The 13,762-nt window shown below is 47.4% G+C and overlaps 1 protein-coding gene across 2 annotated transcripts in view; it reads left to right on the top strand.

The window, feature by feature from the left end:
• The window catches only part of VANGL2 (VANGL planar cell polarity protein 2), a 37,038-nt gene extending 24,598 nt beyond the window's left edge, over window positions 1-12,440 (top strand). Inside the window, exons 4-8 of one of the 2 annotated variants that reach the window (XM_006861653.1) lie at window positions 4,800-5,407; window positions 5,979-6,115; window positions 6,642-6,777; window positions 10,654-10,885; window positions 11,571-12,440. In XM_006861653.1, coding sequence (XP_006861715.1) covers window positions 4,800-5,407; window positions 5,979-6,115; window positions 6,642-6,777; window positions 10,654-10,885; window positions 11,571-11,831 — 1,374 coding nt within the window. In that variant the 3' untranslated portion in view covers window positions 11,832-12,440. Of the gene's footprint in view, window positions 1-4,799; window positions 5,408-5,978; window positions 6,120-6,641; window positions 6,778-10,653; window positions 10,886-11,570 lie in introns of both variants that reach the window. The other variant, XM_006861654.1, reaches the window with a different exon arrangement.
• Window positions 12,441-13,762: the final 1,322 nt, after the last annotated feature.

The following is a 13,762-nucleotide window of genomic DNA, read 5'->3' on the forward strand; positions in this document are numbered from 1 at the left end:
CCTCTCTTCTTATCAGCTGGACGCTTCACTCTCCACTCTAGTCCTCTGTGGCTATGTCACTGACTCTGGGCCCAAGAGTCCCCAGGTCTTGACAAGGCTGTTTTGACTACCATGGCTGTATAGCAGGTTTTGAAGATCAGGAAATGTTAAGAGACCTATTTTGTTGTTCTTCTTCAGTAATGCTTTAGTTCTCCAGGACTCTTTCCTTTCATATAAAGTTGGTAATTAATTTTTTCATCTTACTAATGGATGCTGTTAGGATTTGGATCATAATTGCATTATACTTATAGATCACTTTGGGTTGTTGTTGTTACGTGCCGTGGAGTCGGTTCGATTCATAGCGACTCTGTACAGGGTTTCCCAGGCTGTAAATCTTGACGGGAGCAGAAAGTCTCATCTTTCTCCCATGGAACAGCTGGTAGTTTTGAACTGCTGACCGTGAGATTAGCAGCCCGATTCATAACCATTATGCTACCAGAGCTCCTTCACTTTGTGTAGTATTGTTCTTTTCACAATGGTGAGTCTTCCAATTATGAGCATAATATGTGTTTTTTACATACTACATATTTTACATGTGTGTTGTACAAACCAAGATAGCATAGTCTGTCATGGTTTCTTGCAGTAGTTACTTTTTCTTAAAATTTTTATTGGTGTACATGGGAAAACATCAGTTTTACATTCATCCTACTGTATTTCATTTCATTACAATGATTACAATCCCCTCCATGCATCATCAAACAACCAAAGGGTATATCCCACAGGTCTGCCCCCCGGCCATCAGCACACAGCTCCTCTCTCTCCCTGAGTCCAGTGTCCCCAGCTGCTCCATCTCTACGTGTCATTGTCTCTGCCTCCATTTCTGGCGTCACTATGTCTCTGGGTAGGGTTCTGCATGCCGTTCTTCTCACTTGATGATCTCAGGGACCTTCGCTCCTGGACTGCAAAATCAGTCACTCCCCTCCTTTTGTTACAAAACATGTACCTTTACATTTCTGACCCTCACAGTCAGTCCTGATAGCAATTATTCACTATTGTATTGCATCGCCTTTCTTTGGCCCCATCCCGACAGGTTGGAAGTCATTCAGTGGAGATTCTACCTTTCCCTGCCCCATCTGAAACTAGGCTCCCTCTTGAAAACTTGTACGCCACTCACTTCTTGCCTTTGTAGCCCCCCACACCCCATTTTGGGTAGCCAATGTCAACCCTGTGTACCGATGGGTTGGGAGTGATCCTTGCTCTAAAGATTTGTTCCCTTTTTTTGAGCTACTACATCCATAAGTATAGGTAAAAGTCATCAAATTGTAGTGGGTTACTCTTTTTTTTTTTTTTTTCCTCTTTGTTCTTCTTCTAGTTAGGTTCTGATCAATGACCAGATGGTCATTGAAGCCCGGTCAAGTGGGTACTATCTGCAAGTATGGGTGTTCTTGTGCATCTCCCCTCACTTCATATCAGCTGGATGCTTTGCTTTCCGCTCTAGTCTTCTGTGGCCATGTCACTGCCTCTGGGCCCAAGAGTCCCCGGGTCTTGCCATATTGCTGGTCAACCAGGTCTCCACCTGAGTTCACAGGTGTCTATTGAATGTGGTTGGACTTAGCTCCCAATTTCATTGCTGTTTTCCCCCTCTTCCCCTTATCGGTGACCAGCGTGGTCATCAGCCAGACCACATACCTGCTCGTGTATTCCCCTTGAGTCTTAGTTCTTGGAAGGGGGTTTGTCCTGAGAGGACCTGACCACTTGCCTTGATGGCTTCCGGGTGAACAGCTTGCTTGTTCTTGTAGTAGTCAGTCAGACTGCCGTTATTGCTTTTGATTTTTCCTGCTGGTCTTTCTTTCACTCCAAGCTGGTCTACTTGTCCTTTCAAGTGGAAATTTCCCACCTCAGAAGATTGTAAATGGGGTTCAGGATTCCACCTATGGTCTTATGCAATGCAAAGGCTCCACAGGAAGCCTCTTTCACTGGTCAACTCCTAGGCCCCTTTAAGGTATTCCAATCAGTTATAGGCTGAAGACGGACTTACAAGCTTTCTATTGTGATGTTTCTGGCTATTCCTGTCTCTCTCGTCAAGTGTCTATTTTACAATGATAGGCAAGGGAAACCAAGATTCAAAAGACAGCCAAGCATCTTAACATTATTCCCCTCTTTTACCCATTCAAACCATGCCTCAGTCCCTGTATCCCGGATCCCTGTTGTTCCAAGGTTTTGTATACATCATCATTTACCTCTGACCCACGTAGCCCATGCAAACCTGCCTAACTGTTCTCCCATTCCCCTCCACCTTCTTGTGTATTGCCCCTACCCTCCAGCACCCAAGCTATCCTGTGTCTGTTCCCTACCCTGTGCTCTATCTTCCCCTCCCTCGCTCCCCTCACCTCATCGCGTACATCCCAGAGATCAGCAAATATATATATAATTTTTTTCCCCTTTTAGAGTGGATTCTTTTTCTTAATCTTTTATAATATTGGTCCTATGCAATATTTCTCCTTTTGTGACTGACTAATTTCACTCAGCATAATATCCTCAAGGTTCATCCATGTTATGCGGTGGCTTGCAGCTTTCTTGTTGTTCTTCAAGGTAGCATAGTATTCCATTGTGTGTATGTACCACAGTTTGTTTATCTGTTCTACAACTGATGGGCACTTAGGCTATCTCCATCTTTTTGCTATTGTAAATAGTGCTGCTATGAACATTGGTGTGCATATATCTACTTGTGTTATATGGCTCATGTTTCTTGTGGGTAAATAACAAGTAGGGGTTGCAGTAGTTTTTTTTTTTTTTTTTGAGTTTTCTTTGTATAGGTTCTGTATATTTCTTATGAATCATATAGTATATGTCCTTTTCTGTCTGACTTATATTTCGCTCAGCATAATACTTTCAAGGGTCATTCATGCCGTAGCATGTATCAGAACTACCCAGCCAGTGCGTCTCCTGTGCAGTCAACACCTGCCTGTCAGGAAGGCTTACGTCTTGCCATGATGCCTAAGTGGAGCTTCTAGACTTAAGACAGATTAAAAAGAAAGGTCTGGTAACTACTTCTGACAATCAGCCATTGAGGCTCTGTGGAACATGCAGTCTGGCCTGCAAACTATCATGGGAATGGTACAGGATTAGCAGTGCTTTGTTCTGTTGTGCATGGGGTCACAATGTTGTGTCATGGAGCTGACTCCACAGCAGCTAGCCACAACTTCTGATATCTGCAGAGAGCAGGGTTGGGCTCACAGTGGAGCTTAATTGTTATTGTTGTTTTTAGGTGCCATTGAGTTGGTACCGACTCATAGCGACCCTATGCACAACAGAATGGCCCGGTGCTGGGCCAACCTCACAATTGTTGCCACGCTTGAGCCCATTGATGCTGCCATTTTGCTAGTCCATCTCGCTGGGGATCTTCCTTTTTTTCTCTGACCCTCCACCTTACCAAACATAATAGTCTTCTCCAGCGACTGGGCCCTCCTGACAGTATGTTCAAAGTATGAGAGACAAAGTTTGGCCTTCCTGGCCTTCAAGGAGCACTCTGGCTGTACTTCTTCCAATAGAGATCTGTTGGTTCTTTTGGCAGCCCATGGTAATTTCATATTTTGCTCCAACACCATAACTCAAAAGCATCAATTCTTCTACGGTCTTCCTTATTCACTGTCCAGCTTTCATATGCATATGAGGTTATTGAAAATACTGTGTGTTAGGTCAGGCGCACTTTAGTCTTCAAGCTGACATCTTTGCTCTTCAACACTTTAAAAAGGTCTTGTGCAGCAGATTTGCCTATGCAATACGTTTTATTTCTTGACTGCTGCTTACATGAGTGTTGATGGTTCATCCAAGAAGAATGAAGTATTAACTGGTCTTCCCTGTAGGCACATGGATATTATCCTATCACAGACAGTGTTGTACTTCATGACTGATCTGGATATGTTCTTTTTGACAGTGAATACAACACCATTCCTCTTCAGTTTGTCATTCCCAGCATAGTAAAACATGTGATTGTCAGGTTCAGAATGGCCAATACCAGTCCATTTCAGCTCACTAATGCCTAAGATATCGATGTTTGTGCATTACATTTCATTTTTGACAATTTCCAATTTTCCTAGATTCATACTTCGTACATTCCATGTTCCGATTATTAATGGATGTTTACAGCTGTTTCTCCTCATTTTGAGTTGTGCCCCATCAGCAAATGAACATCCCACGGCCTTTACTCCCACGGGCTTTACTCCGTTAGCGTCATCACAGTCAGCTCTACTTTGAGGAGGAGCTCTTCTCCAGTCGTGTTTTGAGTGCCTTCCAACCTGAGGGGCCCATTTTCCGGCATTATATCTGACAGTGTTTCTCTGCTATTCATAAGGTTTTCAGTGCCTAAATATTTGGAAGTAGCTCATCACTCCTTCTTCCTAGTCTGTATTCGTCTGGAATCTCATCTGAAACCTGTCCACCATGGGTGACCCTGCTGGTATTTAAAATACCCATGGTATAGCTTCCAGAATCATAGCAACTCACAAGCCACCACAGTATGACAAACTGACAGATGAGTGGTGGTGGAGCTCAGTTAGTATCTGTTAAGTGCCATTGAGTCAATTCCTACTCAAAAGGAGCAGCTAGTGGGTTTGAACCATTGACCTTGAGGTTGGCAGTTCCATATCAGGACTCCCAATCAATAAGATGATTGTATATATTTTTATTACTCTTTCTTTCTGCTTTCTCCTTTCCCATGCTTCTCTGTTTCTCTTCCCTTATTCCTTTCCCTGTTTCCACTCCTCCTTCTCCTTCTCCTCATCTTCTCCCCATGTTGTGTGTCCTCCTTTTGCCTGTAGGATGACAACTGGGGAGAAACAACGACAGTAGTAACGGGCACATCAGAGCACAGCATCTCCCACGATGACCTCACGCGCATCGCTAAGGACATGGAGGACAGTGTCCCGCTGGACTGCTCCCGGCACCTGGGAGTGGCGGCAGGGGCCACTTTGGCACTACTCTCTTTCCTCACACCGCTGGCGTTCCTGCTGCTGCCTCCGCTGCTGTGGCGGGAGGAGCTGGAGCCATGCGGGACAGCCTGTGAAGGCCTCTTCATCTCCGTGGCCTTTAAGCTGCTCATCCTGATGCTGGGTAGCTGGGCCCTGTTCTTCCGCCGACCCAAGGCCTCGCTGCCTCGTGTCTTCGTGCTGCGAGCCCTGCTCATGGTGCTCGTGTTTCTGCTTGTCGTCTCCTACTGGCTCTTCTACGGCGTGCGCATCCTGGATGCCCGGGAGCGTAGTTACCAGGGTGTGGTGCAGTTTGCCGTGTCGCTGGTGGATGCCCTGCTCTTTGTGCACTACCTGGCTGTGGTCCTGCTGGAACTGCGGCAACTCCAGCCCCAGTTCACGCTCAAGGTTGTGCGCTCCACAGATGGGGCCAGCCGCTTCTACAACGTCGGCCACCTCAGGTATGGTGCCTGGGAGCAGTTGGGGGGGCAGGTGGGATGCCTGTGAGGTCTGTCAGGGTAGGAAGGGGTGATGGAAAGGAGTGGAGTATGTTTTCATGTAGTATGTTTTCAGTGCTGTTCAGTACTGTTTGGAGGCACATCTTCATCTGAGTACTCGGGGAGTGGTCACTGAAATGAGCTGGCTAGAAGAGGAGACCCCAGAGGAAAAATAGTGAGAGCTCATTTACACCCCACCAGTTGTGGACAAGCTGCTCCCCTGGGACAGACAGAGTTTTAGTAGAGAATCTTGTGGGAGGATGCTGGACAGGCATGAAGAACCTTGGCTGGGGACCCAGGCCCAATGCCCTTTCCCCTGTGGGCTTCAGCAGGGAAGGACTAGCAGCCCCAGCCTTGGGAAAGGCTCCTATTAGGGGCCTGGTAAGTAGACCTCAGGCCCTGGACCAGGCTTCTTGGAAGCAGCTTGCCTCTGTCCTGTGTCCTTTCCTGCCCTGCCAACCTGCCCTGATGTGTCCCTTCCCCTACACCCCTTGTCTGTCCCTTCTCCCTCCCCTTCCTGCCGTCTCCCCCACAGCATCCAGCGCGTGGCAGTGTGGATCCTGGAGAAGTATTACCATGACTTCCCTGTCTACAACCCTGCCCTCCTCAACCTGCCCAAGTCCGTCCTGGCCAAGAAAGTGTCTGGCTTCAAGGTGTACTCCCTCGGAGAGGGTGAGCGGCCCTGCTCCTCCGAGCCTCCTGTTCTCTCCCCAGACAGGACTCCAAGCTACCTCCTCTTTTTCCTCTCTCCCCGCTCTTCCCTTGCTTCCCCGTTTCCCTGGTCCATGTCCCAATCCCTTCTGTTCTGTCATTTCCTTGACTGCAGGTGGCTGGTCTTAGGCTGCTGATTCCACTTGCTGCCCCTTTATGCTATCCTGTGTCCCCCAGTCTGGCTCCTATGTCTGCTCATCTGCCCTGGTTCTAAGCCATTTGGCCATCTGAGCTCCAGAGCCTCCCGAGCCAGGGAGGAACCTGTGCGGACTCATGCCTTTCCAGTGCCTTCCTTGTTGCTTTCCTGTGGGCTACTTCCAGAGGTGGCCAGGAGGGATGGAACGGGAAGCATGACTGGGTGGTGGGAACTGCCTCCTCTGGATGTGTCAGGTATCAGGTGTCAGGTTGCTGTCCCCCAAGCCTTCCGTGTGGGAAGTGAAGTCAAGCTCCAAAATGACCTTCCCTTCTCTACCCTGCTGCTGCACAGAAAACAGCACCAACAACTCCACAGGCCAATCTCGGGCTGTGATTGCCGCGGCTGCCCGGAGGAGGGACAACAGCCACAATGAGTACTACTATGAGGAGGCCGAGCATGAGCGGAGGGTGCGCAAGCGCAGGGCCAGGTGGGTGCTGAGGGGTGGGCTGGGAGGGGAAGACCAAGGGGCTTCAGTAACTGCTGAAAATAGATGAGAAATGAGGGGGTGATCTGTTGTGTGTGGGTGTTAGCTTTCTGTTGCTGCCAATCACCACATATTCAGAGGCTATGAAGCAATACACATTTCTTATCTCACAGTTCCATGGGTTCAGGTTAACTGGATCCTCTGCTCAGGTCTCACAGGCTGAAATCAAGGTCACTTTCCTCTAAGGCGAGGGCTCTCTTCCAAGTTCATTGGTTGTTTGAGAATTCACTTCTTGGCAGGGGGTCTCCATGTTGCAGTTCACCACGTGGCAGTTCACTTTTCCTTCGAGGCCAGCAGGAACATGTCTTTCTGTGACTTCTTTTTCTGTCACCAGCCTGAGAAAACACTGGTTTTAAAGGGCCTGTGTGATTTGATCAGGCCCACTGGGATAATCTCTGTATCTAAGGTCAACTGACTTGGGACTTGCATTATATCTGCAGAATCCCTTTACAACTGCCTAGAGTGTTTGAATGAATAACCAGGGGCCAGGAATCTTAAAGGGAGAGCCTCTTTAGGATTCTGTCTACCGCAGTGTGCTGTTGTTGTATGCCGTTGAGTTGGTTCTGACTCAGCCACCTTGTATAGCATTTCTGAGAGTGTCTGGTGGGTTTGAGCTGCAGACCTTACCTCACCTGCAGAAGCAGGGACTGAGGCTATACCACTCTTCCTGCCAGCCTATGGTGCCTACAGAAAATGAGGCTCAATCCTTACTTCTTCGTGCTCATACTACAGTCATCTGAAGGATCTTTCTGGGTGCCTGCTGCTACCAGGTCTTTGCCGTGGTGTATGGTGATTTCCACGAGGAGTTGCAAAGTGCCTCTTTTTCTTTCTGCTCAGGGACTTGCTTGTCCACTGACCCCTCTGTCCTTCCTCTCTCAGGAACTGCAGGCTTGGAGGGAGGGAAGATGACACCCTGTTCTTACACATGGATAGTGTCTTCTGTACTGCCACCACTATTCTTGGCAGCTAAGGAACTCTTTCCTTTACCCATTACATTAGTTGTAACTGGGAGATAACATTTTCCCTTGGTTCACTTGGAATACAGGACATCTTTTCAAATAGAACTTTGCTGAGAAACTCGAGGGAAGCAGAAGAATACAAAGAGAAACTGAAGAGATACACAGATCCACACATTTACTTAACCAGCTGCTGTAGAGTCAGTGCCATGTGTATCAGAGTAGAACTTGTGTTCCACATGGTTCTCAATGGCTACTCTTTTTTCAGAAGTAGATTACTAGATCTTTCTTCTAAGACTCTTCTGGGTGTACTTGAACATATAACTTTCTGGTTAGCACCTGAGGCTGTTAATCATTTGTGCCACCCAGGGATTCCACGTATTTACTTGTTGTTAGGTACCTTATAGTCACGTCTGACTCACAGTGACCCTATGTTCAAAGGAACAAGACACAGCCGAGTCCTGCGCCATGCTCACCATCACTGCCATGCTTGAGCTCGTTGATGCAGCCACTTTGTCAGTCCATCTCATTGAGGAACGTCTACTCTTTTGTTGACTTCCTACTTCACCAAGCTTGATGTCCGCCAAGGGACTGGTCCCTCCTGATAGCATTCCTAAAGTTCGTGAGAAGTCTTGCCATCTGCCCTCTTCCAAGGGGCATTCTAGCTGTACTTCTTCCAAGACAGATTTTTCGTTTTTCTGACAGTCCACTGTGCATTTAGTATTCTTTGCCAACACCATAATTCAAAGGCATCAATTCTGTGGTCTTTTTTATTCATTGTCCAGCTTTCACATGCATATGAGGTGATTGAAAAATCCGTGGCTTGGGTCAGGTGTACCTGAGTTCTCAAACTGACATCTTTGTGTTAACCCCTTTAAAATTGTTTGGTAATGTCATTTAGTGTAATAAATTGTGATGTGTTCTTTTAAATAAACAATTTATTAGTGAAAATGAAAAAAAAGAAAAGAAAATTAGTGCAGTCTAATGTGTGGCACTAGAGGATCAGCACTTAACTGCTAAATGCAAGGTTGGCAGTTCAAACCCACCAGCTGCTCTTCCGGAACCCTCTACAGGGTCACTATGAGTCTGAACCGACTCAGTACTTAACAACAACAACAACACAATTGAAATGTCCAGGTTTCTGGGTTTCCAGATTCCTGGGCATACAGGACCCATTTCCTTTCCTTGTCCTGTCACCTCTAACTGGTCTGTTACCTCTAACTTGCTGTTAGGCCAGGTGGGTTTTGTTCTGTGTTTTAGACCGTAAATGCAGAGAAATGGACTCATCATGTTTCTTAGCATATTGTAATCCCAGGTTTCCTTTCTGCTGTTTATTCCATTCCTCCTTTTCTTTCCTAACTCTCACTGTCATGCCACCCTCTTTATTTTAGCCATCTGTATGTATCCTGGTGATGGTGATGTGCTTTGGAGTCGGTTCCGACTCATAGCAACCCTGTATAGGATTTCCAAGGCTGTAAATCTTTACTGAAGCAGAAAGCCTCATTTTTTCTCCTGCAGAATGGCTGATAGTTTCGAACTGCTGACCTTGATATTAGCAGCCCGATCCGTTACCACTACACTACCAGAGCTCCTTCATATGTATCCTAGTACAAGTTTAGTGTTGGTTTGTGCTTCTTTATATTTGAATGTAAATTCACTTCTTTTTCCTGCTGCTTTTCCTCTTCCCTGCTTAACACTATATCTTGAGATGCACCCATGTTGTGCGTTTGTTGCAACTTAATGCTTCATGGTAGTTAATAGAATACTCCTATCTTCCTCACCAGTATTTGGATTATAATCAACTACTTAATTTTCCTCATTTTGATGAATAAGTAAATACTTCATTGATGTTTTAATTTTTTACTTTTCTAATTACCAGCAGAGGAGCTCTGGTAGCGTAGTGGTTACGAGTCAGGCTGCTAATCTCACTGTCAGCAGTTCAAAACTAGCAGCTGTTTCTCAGGAGAAAGATGAGGCTTTCTGCTCCTGTAAAGATTTATAGCCCAGAAACTTTATGCAGAGTCGCTATGAGTCAGAACCGACTCCACGGCACATAATCACCACCACCAATTACTAGCAAGTGACTACTTCCTATATTCAGTAGTCATTCAGGCCTCTTGTGAATTGTCTATTCACTTCCTTTGCCCGTTTTCTCTAGAGTTCCCTTTCTCTTGGTTTGTAGTGACTTTGCATATTCTAGATAGTAATTCCTTGTTGGTTTTACATGCTGCACATGTTATCATCCTGCCAGGTGTCAGATAATGTTGCCTGTGCTATAGTGTGTTGAATAGAAATGTGATTTTGGTGTACTCATATGCATTCAATTTTCACTATATCAAGAATGATTTCGGACTCTTATTTAAGAAGGGCTTTTCTAGGGTTGGATGAAAGGCTCAGTCTTTCCCATAGCTAGTTCCTAGTTATCTCTGGGTTTGACCCCAGGTTTGTCTCTTTGAGACTCTGTGTTGGGTTCACTGGTATGGCGCTGAAGGATAAACACCGGACTGCAAGCTTGGTTTGAAATTCAAGGTTCACACCCACCAGGCACTCCTTGGAAACCCTATACAGGGTCGCTATGAGTCGGAACTAACTTGACGGCACTTTAACAGCAACAACAACAAGTTATCTCTGTGTTTGACACCAGGTTTGTCTCTCTGAGTCCCTGCATTGGACTCACTGAGCTTTATAGTTATTTTTTGTACTGGGGATGAAAGACTTTTCATTCTCCAGCCACCCATATACACCCACACATGTAACCCTTTGCCCCATATCTGTTGGTAGTGTTGTGGGGTGGCATGGAGCACAGAGGCTAGAGGGAAGAGGAGAGGTGGGTGTCTGGTCCAGACCCCCTCCTGTCTCTCAGGCTTGTGGTGGCGGTGGAGGAGGCCTTCACTCACATTAAGCGGCTGCAGGAAGAGGAGCAGAAGAACCCGAGGGAGGTGATGGACCCCCGGGAGGCAGCCCAGGCCATCTTCGCATCCATGGCCCGTGCCATGCAGAAGTACCTTCGGACCACCAAGCAACAGCCTTACCACACAATGGAGAGCATTCTGCAGCACCTTGAGTTCTGCATCACCCATGATATGACACCCAAGGTAGGCCTGGTCTGCTCCCCTGCCCCCCAGCACTCTTCCCTTATTCTTTCTTTCCCTGTTCTTCATCTCCTTTGCGTAGTCTCTGTTCATCCCTGGCCCACCCACTGCGTTTTTGCATGGAATGAAGCACTCAGGTGGACAAGAACAGGATCTTAGGGACTCTTGAGGGGATGGACAAAGACCTATTCCTCATCTCTAAAGACTAAGGGATTTCAATGTTCTTTATCTAGAATCCCATCTTCAACTTCACCAGATACTTTTTGCCTGCCCCTCAACTTCATTGCGAGCTTGCTAGAATTGCTTTTCCTGAGCCACCCTTGGTGGACAGATGACTTAAAATGCTGCAATTTAACTATGACACCTCTGGCTTCCTCCTAGTGTAGACCATCTCGGTGCTAGTCATACCAGAGGTATGGTTAAGAAGTCAGAACTAGAAAAGCTTTTCCAGGTCATAGCATGGTGGACATGGGGAGAAGAACATAAGAGAACTGAATTCCAGCCACATTATCTCTGAGCTCCACTTCCCTCATGCATTAAGCCAGGGTCTGAAGCAAATGTGATAACATTTTAAGATTCTAATTCATATGCATAAGGCATCTTGGTTGACTGTAGGAGCTGTATCCACCAGAGGTAAAGGATAATGGGATGGGTGGGAGAGATTCCTACAATACCCATTCTCCCTCAGGCCTTCTTGGAGCGGTACCTGGCAGCCGGACCCACCATCCAGTACCACAAGGAACGCTGGCTGGCCAAACAGTGGACACTGGTAAGCGAAGAGCCAGTGACCAATGGGCTCAAGGATGGCATCGTCTTCCTCTTAAAGCGCCAGGACTTCAGCCTGGTGGTCAGCACCAAGAAGGTCCCATTCTTCAAACTCTCCGAGGAATTTGTGGATCCCAAGTCGCACAAATTTGTTATGAGGCTGCAGTCTGAGACCTCGGTGTGACTGTGCAGCAGGAGGGGTAGTGGGAGACTTTGGGGGGGGCTCCTGGGGGTGGGGTGGCAGGAGGGGCTTGTTCTCAGGCCTGCCCACATTTCTGCCACCTTTCTTCCTCTTGCTCTTGTTTTTTTTTTTTTACTTGAATTAACTTACCCCCACCTTGTTCCTTGCTTTACCCCATGTGAACCCTGAGAGACCATCCTGCTGCCAACAGTACCTGAGAAATCCCCATTAATTTTTTTTTCCCCCTCCACGTTTGTATCTTTCCAGGCCCTACAAGAATCGTGCCTCTCTCCTTTTCCTCCCCTTTGTCTGGATGACAGTCTCTTCTGTAAGGGCAGGGCCCTTCCAATCATACCCTTTCCCTTCTGAGACCCCACTTATAAACGTAGCAGTTCTTTCCAGTAGCTCCTGCAAGTTTTCCTCTGGGGCAAGGACAGGACTCCAGAGAATCATGGTGCCAAACCCCTGGAGGGCAGCAGCTACCACGGACTGCAGACAGAGGGTGACACCATCCCTCCTGCCCACTCACCCCATTCGTCCCAAACCAGGAGGTGTTACTGCAAGGAAGCTTCCGGGTCCTCCCACATGGCCCCAGAGTTAGGATTCTCCCTGTCAATGGGCCTTGGGAGAAGAAGGTACTTTTCTTCCAATTGTCTTTCCTAGGCAGCTTCTGAGGGGAAGCCCCGAGGTGTGCATGTCACTGACCCCTGCTCTCTGAACCTACCCTCACCCTTCCCAGTGATCTGAAGACTCCTGTGCAGACTTAGTGGTGTGCAGACCCTGATTCAACCACCATGATCTTAGACAAATGTTTTCCTTCCCCTCACCAGCTGCCCCAGTCTTGCTTTCTCTCCTCTCAGCTCTCTGTGGGGGAGGAGCTGGCAGCCCCTCCTCATTCCCTGCCTTAAGTCCAGTTCTTTGCCTCAGGGCCCTCCTTTCCTTGGCTATCCAGGGTTCCCTCTTCTCTCTCCCTGCCTGGTTCTCTGGGCTCTCGCTGCCCTCTGTATTGGGATAAAGAGCCAGGATTGCTGTCTTTTGTAGACACTCAGCCCCTCACCCCATTTAGCATCTATACTTTCTTCACCAAGTCCAATTTCTCAATAATTTAGGGCTCATTTTGAGGACCATTCACAGGCTCTCTACTACATATTGTCAACTGTAAATATGAGCCCAGACCTTTAGATTACGTGATTCTAGACAAGGGTTTGGAACTAGGAGGTACTCCTCTCTGTCCAACCAGGTTCCAGGTGGAGAATTTGTTCTGATGGCCGGAATGGACCCTGCACCTGGGCCGTTAAACAAACAAACAAAACCCCAAACCTATCGCCATCAAGTTGATTCCGATTTGTGTTATTAGATAGTAAAACTTCCTCCATAGGATTTCTTGGCTGTAATCTTTATGGAAGAAGATTGATAAGCCAGTCCTTGAAGCACAGCACCCTGACAAGCCCTCCTTTCCTCTGGAGAGCTCCCTGGTACTGGCAGAGTGCATTCTGGGGTACGATTCCCACTGACCTCTCCTTAGGGAGACCTCTCTGTCCTGACAGCCACAAGGATGATGGATCCCAGTGCCTATCAGGGTCTCTCCTGCTGCCCCTTCTGAAAAGTCACACACATCCCTCCTCCATGTACTAGCGAGCTCTCTTTAGCCACTGCTTGCCTTGAACCTACTTGGCGGACTGCAGGCCTGGTTTAAGCAGTGACTGGGCTTGTGGGTCTTTGGGGGAAGTTTGTGTGAAATACATTCTGTCCTTGGGCTCCTGGGAAGGTATTTTTTTTCTTCTCCTCAAAATCCTGATTTCAGAAGAGGCCCTCTGGGTCTCATTCCTAAATACCTCACTATCCTGGAAAATGGGGCCTGGATAGTGACTGGGATCATTGCCTTTTTTGGGCAGGTGTAGGGTGTGGTATAGTTTGAGGAGTGGGTTTGGGGT

The sequence above is a fragment of the Chrysochloris asiatica genome, unplaced genomic scaffold (genome assembly GCF_000296735.1).
Source record: "Chrysochloris asiatica unplaced genomic scaffold, ChrAsi1.0 scaffold00042, whole genome shotgun sequence".
Classification (NCBI taxonomy): Eukaryota; Metazoa; Chordata; class Mammalia; order Afrosoricida; family Chrysochloridae; genus Chrysochloris; species Chrysochloris asiatica.